The sequence below is a fragment of the Phodopus roborovskii genome, unplaced genomic scaffold (assembly GCF_943737965.1).
Source record: "Phodopus roborovskii unplaced genomic scaffold, PHOROB, whole genome shotgun sequence".
NCBI classification, from domain to species: domain Eukaryota; kingdom Metazoa; phylum Chordata; class Mammalia; order Rodentia; family Cricetidae; genus Phodopus; species Phodopus roborovskii.
Window position 1 is genome coordinate 13,830,730 of NW_026126514.1, and position 7,663 is coordinate 13,838,392.

Below are 7,663 nucleotides of genomic sequence, written 5' to 3' on the forward strand. Positions count from 1 at the left end.
TCATACAAAATGGCTTATCTATAAGGGGGAAGAGAATCTTAACACACACATCAAACCACCAAATATTTTAGGAAACACAACTTTCAGGGAACAAAGAAATGCCAAATATATACCTTGAATATAATTTTGTTAAGCCGACTTAGAGCTACATTTTCAGTTTCTATACACCATAAAATCAGAGCTGGTAATCTGGTAATAAACATTCAATACTATTCTATTCCAAAGCAAGCAGCTGACTAACTCAGAAAATGTTTTTGGTATAAGTAAAATGCCACTAAAATATAGAATTTTCTATGAACACTGATAATAAAAACATTTACAGTTCATAAAAATTTAATAACATAAACAGTTAAAATGTTTCTAAATAGAAATAAGTGAAAGTTAATAGAATAACTAATGCGTGCCATTCACTTTAAATAAAAGTGTGAATTTATATATAAAGGCAAGTTCCCCAATGACTTTAAACTAAACCAGGAAAACATGCTAAAATGGGTGGATGGTTTTTGGTATTGAATTTCTTAATCATTCTATTAAAATATAGGTATTTGGGCATATAGCTAGAGTGGTATGGCATAAGTCCCCAGGTTTGATCTCCAGAGCTGAAAACAAGATAAGAAGACTATGAGTAATACTATTTTCACCACATTTGAAAAGGTTAGCGGCAATAGAAAAGATGAGAAAGCGTTCCTTAGTGTGCCTTAGATTCACTAGTTTATGTATCTTAACACTAGGAAGAAAACAGCATTTCTATTTTACAAAAATACAAAAAGAAAAAAATATCTAAACTTTCCTATAATAGATGACTAGTGGAATTGATAGATTACAAGTCAAATTTTAGAATCTTATGCTACATTATTTATTTAAAACACTATCATCAAACATTTGAGCTATAGCTACTGTTCTAGACATTGGGGATTGGACAAGAAATAAACTGGCTGCGGTTGTAGGGTAAACACTGCCTGTGAATGAGAACATACTGGGAGGAAGTAGAAGCAAGAAGGAAGGAGATGGTACCCAAACAAATATATACATAGTTACTATGAATAATAAAAACATACAGGGGTGCTTAACACAGATGGTTAAGAAAGGTCTTGGAGCAGAGAACTGAATAAAATAAAGTACAAGTCCACATGGCTTATAAGATTTTTCTAATCAAAGAACAGGTTAAAACGCTCTAAATAGGTAGCAGGAAAAGCACAAGTACTTGAAAGGGGTAAGCAAGAAGATTTCACTCCATGATTAATCATGTGGAGAATGGTAAACTATGATGTGGGATAATACTCTTGTTCACTATAAAGATTTGCCATTCATATTGGTTTAATAAAACACTGATTGGTCATTAGCCAAGCAGGAAGTATGTGGGTCTATCAGACTAGGAAAATTCTAAGAAGAGGAAAGGCAGAGAGATGCAGTCACCAACCAAACGCAGAGGAAGCAAGATGAGAATGCCATACTGAGAAAAGGTACCAAGTCACGTGGCTAAACATAGATAAGAATTAAAGGATAATTTAAGTTGTAAGAAATAGGCCTGAGCAATAGGCCAAACAGTTTATAATTAATATAAGTTTCTCTGTGTGTTTGTTTGGGACTGAATGGTTGCAGGACTAGTCAGGATAGAAACTAAAGTAAAGGCATAAGCTTTTCTTCTGTCACTAGAAGTTACTGGAAAAATAGTGTTGGGAGTTATCATATGGGGCTGGGGAGATGGCTCAAAGGTTAAGAGAGTTAACATATAATGGTTGAAATGATGGACCAAAGAAATCTGCATGGGATAAAGAGCAATGAGGATATGTGTCTGTAATGAACGACTGGCTGTCTTAGTGGCATCAGAATCTTGAGCATGAGGTAGTTATAAAGTTTAATGAAGAAGGAATTATAGTAACATTAGAAACATCTGCATCAAGAATCTGGTACATGTACTAGCAATGTGATAGATATGAGTAGGGCTCAAGTAGATGGTAAATGTAGAAAAGGAATCACTAAAGAAACAGAAATTGACAGGTGGTGGTACACACCATAATCCCAGCATTGGGAGTCAGAGGCAGGTGGATCTCTGAGTTGGAGGCCAGTCTGGTCTACAGAGGGAGTTCCACAACAGCCAGGACTGCTACACAGAGAAACCCCATCTCAAACAAACAAACAAACAAACAAACAAACAAACAAAACAGAAAAGAAGAGAAATGAAAAAGAAATAAAGGAGGTTGTTTATATAATGCCTATTTCAGCTAGAGCAAGTAAAAAAAAAAAATGTTCACAGAACATAGATAATAGAATATATCTCAAGTTGAAGAGGACACAGTATAATAAAGTATATTGAGTATGAGTGAGAGACTAGGTCAGAGTTAGAGAATGTACAAAACTATCTACAGATGAGTCCTGGAAGGCTTGAAGTTCTTATGGTAGCTGATATAAACAGCATGATAGAGATGAAGAAGTACTAGGAAATCTTAAAATATTTTTCAAACTTTCCTCATACATTAAGTAAATTCCAAATTTTCACCATTAAATTTAAATATTTTTAAATGATGCAATTTATAGCAAATGTACTGAGATATAAAACTATAACTATTTCATTTTTAAAGTTAAGACAGAATTAAACACCATCTCAATTTGATACTATCACCTACTTAAACGTAACAAGCATAGTTTTAAAAGTTGGGAATTTTATGTTGTCCTTTTCCTTTTTTTCAGAGCTGGAAGATTAAGCCTCGGGTTTATACCATGCTTATATTTCTTCTTGAACTGACATTACATTTCCTTCAAAAACGTGTCTTAATGTAACATAGTTTGATGCTTTAAAGTTTTTTTATTGACTACCTATATAACTTTATATCAAGAAAATTCTCAACTTTTTTTTCATTTTTTCAAGATTTGTTTATTAGGTACACCATGTTCTGCCTGTATGCTACTAAGAGGGCACCAGAATTTATTATAGATGATTGTGAGCTACCATGTGGTTGCTGGAACTGAACTCAGGACCTCTAGAAGAACAGGTAGGTAATGCTTTTAATCTCTGAGTCATTTCTCCAGCCTGAAAATTCTCAACTCTTTGGCTGTTAAAATTCTTTTCTATTGCAAATGTTGTCAGTAATACCTCAAAAGTCAGAAAAACAGAAGCAGGAGCAATGTCATCATCTTATAGGCTTAAGAGAATTGTTGACATTTACAACTAGTAATAGAACAAGACAAGAATTAATGACTGAGTGACCTTACTTTCAACCCATTCATCTTTTCACTAGGATCATTGTTGCTACAGTCAATAATAAAACAAACAAACAAAAAAACCATAATGAGAATTTAAATAAGGAGGCAATTAAAAATAGAAATAAATACCTGCCTTAAATGTCTTCCTACCTGGTATTGTTTAACTTCACTTACAATAGTTGCAAGCTTTGAAACCTTCCTTTTAGACCAGCCAGATACTGTTAGATTAAGTCTTGAATTTGCAGGTATAATTTCACAGGTATCTTTCGTGGAATTTTGACAAACAGTCCTTCTAGAACCTTTTTTTTCACTTTGTTCTAAAGTCCCCTCTTTTGCTGTTCCTTCTGTTGATGTGTCACTGGGAGAAGTCATCAATTGACTATGATTATTAATAGGAACACAATTAGTATTATCAGTTTTAACAGTATTTTCAAACTTTTCATAAGTAGAATTAATGTCTTCCAAAACAAATGTGTCTTTTTTGGACATGGTGGTTTTAACAGTGTTCTCCTTTGAATGAAGAAGTTGTCTAGCAAACTGAGCTCTAGTTAATGCCCTGCTTGGGGCGCTTGAAGCTGTAGCATTTTCTTGTTCTTGGTTCAAAACTGGAAGCTCTGCCAAAAATACAAAAAACAAAATTTATAGAAAGGCCCCATGTAAAAATACATCAGATTAGGAGTGCTCCATCTTCCTGTTTAAGTGTCTCTAGTTTTTGTTTTGTTTCTTCTTTGGAGTGTCTTTGACTGACAGTCCTTGCCCCTGATTCCTCCTTATATAAGCAGCACCAAAGACTAGGGCATAGTTTGTCAAAAGCCACTGGAGCTATCTTTACTGAAATTCTGGATTAGCAGCACATTCCATACTACTGGGTACCAGAGGATGCCAAGGCCCTATGGGGACAAGGCCCTATGGGGATCCTTCTCAGGTGGTCCTAAGGGCATGAACAATTAACGAGTTGTGACCCACCACTTAAAATTCCAAATATGAAACCTAGTTGTAAAGGCCTCAAGCCTGAAAGCCTCATGAACACTGGGACTGCAGGAATATATCAATCACCATGCCCAGTTTTGACATAAGTTTTAGGCCTTCAAAGAAATGAACATCTATCAACTAGACAAATATGGACTAGTAGTACTATTTCCATTTTATATTTTAAATCTTTACATTTAATGCATTTTTAATATAGAATTGAGGTTTTTTTTTTTCATACATGAAAGGGATAATGCTTAAAATGTGTGCCAGAGAAGAAAGAGATCATTTTATGTGTGCAGATTTGGACAAAGTCATCAGAATCTCACATAAGAACCTCATCAGCTCTCAAATCCTATCACTGACTCATATACTCACACACATACATAGTATATATATATATATATGTATATGTATATACACATGTTACATATGCATATATATATATCATGCTACATTATTTCATTTGTTCCTTTTTATCCTCCTACTTCCTATAAGAAATATTGTTTTGTGTACTCTGATCTGTACCCCAAATTCTTATAGTTGTTAGGCCTGGTGGCACATAACTGCACTTAAAGACTAAGATATGAATCTCTCAAGTTCAGGTTGGCCTGGGTTGCATAGCAAGACCTTCTCAAAACAAAACCTCTACAAAGCTAGTGACAGTGCTTGTATAATATACTTAAGACTTCACACTTAATCCCCAGTATAAGGGAAGGAGGGAGGAAGGGAGGGAGGGAATGAGGAGGGAGTGAGTGAGTGAAGGAGGGAGGAAGTAAGGAGGGAGGAAGAAAGGAAGATTTCCACTTTTCATTTCTTACACTTTATTTTTCCAGACTAGGCTATCAGATCAACAATTATCCCGATTATAAGACATCTCTCTCTCTCTCTCTCTCTCTCTCTCTCTCTCTCTCTCACACACACACACACACAGAGAGAGAGAGAGAGAGAGAGAGAGAGAGAGAGAGAGACACAGTGTTTCTGTACAACTGACTTTTGAGCTGCCTCTTCATTCATGATGCACTAAACTCACAGCTAGTATCTGAATTTAGGTTAGGTTAGTTATTCGGATATGTATTTATTACCTCACAAACTTTTGCACCTAAAATCTCATCTTCTCACTGAGGCTTATTCTGACCATACACCATTCACTTAGACCCATCATCTTTACTATACTTTTTTTGCTGTCTTATGAGACAAGGCCCCACTAAAGAACCCAGTAGTCCAGGCTAGTACTAACACAAAGGTAATGCTCTGGACTGCCTCTTCATGCCTGGCTCCGTTTTGGTTTTTTTTTTTTTTTTTTTTCCTTTCTTCTTCTTCCTCTTTTATTATACCACAAAAATTACTTTTAAAGTTCTCCAGAATGTGAACAAACATTTTGGTATTCTCTTCATTATGATATCCCAAGAACTTAAAAAGAGTCTGACATATTAAACAGATAAAAAAGACATTGTAGTTTTTTAAATCCATGAGTAATTAAACCAACCTCTAAATGAAGTATTATTGGATTGGAATGATTCCTTTTTTTCCTCACAGAGGTAGGTTTGTTGCAACTGAATTCTCTTATCTCTGTTAGAAGTGAGGACTTCATTACGTTCACATTTGGGTGACCCCAACATGTTACTGCTCCTTGATGCTTGTTCTTGTTTGTTGTGCTGTACTTTTTCTTTCATTCGTTGAAAAATTTTTCCTGGTGTTTCACAGTTCGCTTCATTTCTTAATCCATTCACACTGGGCTTTATAGCACTGACATCAAGGTAGCTGTTTGAAGGGATAGCCTCTGAAAGCATGGTGGATTGAAAGATGTTTTTGTTGTTGGAAGTTGCCATTTCTAACTGATTCTTTTTATAGCCATTCAACTTCAAAGAGGACTTTTGATATTTCACCAAATCTTTTATAGGAGTAAGTGTGCCTGAAGGGATGCTGTCAATAAACACTGCATCTACAGGCATATTTCTTCTTGGAGAGAGCCCAGAAGACAAATGAATTCCTACATGTTTCAAAGACGCTGCTGCAATCATCTTGATAAGGCAGTGGCAACAAAGTGCCTTTTATAGAAAATTCAATCAACCCAAGTTTCCAGGCAGAACTTCAACAGCAGTTCAGAGAAACCTGTAATAAAATCAACTTTTATCATTATTTGATGATTTTTAAGTTTACCGATTTTCCGTAACATTATATCATTAAAAAGGTTTAATTGGTTCTTATTAACACTAGACAATTTATATATCACAAATCAGATTAATATTTACTGTTTTTATTAAATTACAGTTTTCATCCTTTTTCAAGAGAAAAGCAGTTTGGCATTTAAAACTGCCTTCTTACAAATAAATAAATAAATAAAAACAAAAAGGACAGAGGGACATTGGTGGCCTTTAATCCCAGCACTCTGGAGGCAGAGGCATGAGAATCTCTGGGAGTTTGAGGCCAGCCTGGCCTATAGAGCTAGTTCCAGGACAGGCTCCAAAGCAGAGAAACCCTGTCTCGAAAACCAAACCAAACCAAACCAAAACAACAACAACAACAAAAAACTCAACAATACAAAACAAAAAAAGATGCCATTTAACAAATAACCTAGTTAATATCCCTGACTTCTGACTTTTAAATATCCATTTTTTGAAATTTACCTGACAGCTATGGGAATATATCCCTTTAAGTGGTTTTAGAGCTACCCAGGATGAAGCTTCCTATACATTTTTGAGATTTTTGAGTCTGGTGCTAGAGCTGTATCCCAGGACCTTGAGCATACTATACAGACATTCTACTGCAGCAGTGAAATTTATTCAAACATTAACTCTTTAAGGTTCCAATCTAGTATTTGCATAAAAAGAGAATGACATCCAAATTAGGTACTACATTAGGCTACAAAAAAAAAAAGTTAACAAATGTACTTCCCTTTATGCACTTAGAATTTTTAAGGCATAGCTATAATGATCCTAATATACACATCCAATTATTTAAATAGTCTGGCTCTATTATGCTACAGAATATTTAAATTATAAGATTTTAATCAAAACATTCTAATGAAGAAGTAATTTGAATTTATCATAATTATTTAAATGTATTGCTATTTAGAATTTTGGAAGAAAATTATTTATTTAAATACAAATGGTCTTAAACTGTATATTGCAGTAATACTTAAAATGAATGTTTCACTCCTAGGTACCTGGTGTTATGGTGGAAATAGCACCCCAGCCCCTGGCATCCATATAACCCAAAGAGTCTGGAATGTTATGATGGAAGTTCTATCCAAGCCCCCCCCCATCTCCCTCCAAACCCTGCTGTATCTCAGAAAGTTGCCAAATGACTACCCCTTCGCCCACAGATGCTTAAGACCACTCAAGTAGTTTATTTAAACTGCCACCCAACCCCACCCCCCACAAATAGAAATAGACATGTGGTTTTCCTGTCTCTCTTTCCCATGTCCTCTCTGGTGGGGGGGGTGGCTAAAAGGCCACCCAGGAGCAGTGTAGTCATTAAATATGGG

General features: G+C 35.2%; 1 protein-coding gene across 1 annotated transcript in view; it reads right to left on the reverse strand.

Moving 5' to 3' along the window:
• The window catches only part of Mis18bp1 (MIS18 binding protein 1), a 34,777-nt gene extending 28,493 nt beyond the window's left edge, over window positions 1-6,284 (reverse strand). The window contains exons 1-2 of the mRNA XM_051195915.1: window positions 5,663-6,284; window positions 3,355-3,818 (exon numbers count right to left, since the gene is read on the reverse strand). Of these exons, the coding sequence (XP_051051872.1) occupies window positions 3,355-3,818; window positions 5,663-6,197 (999 nt within the window). The 5' untranslated portion in view covers window positions 6,198-6,284. The remainder of the gene's footprint in view (window positions 1-3,354; window positions 3,819-5,662) is intronic.
• Between the last annotated feature and the right edge of the window lie 1,379 nt (window positions 6,285-7,663).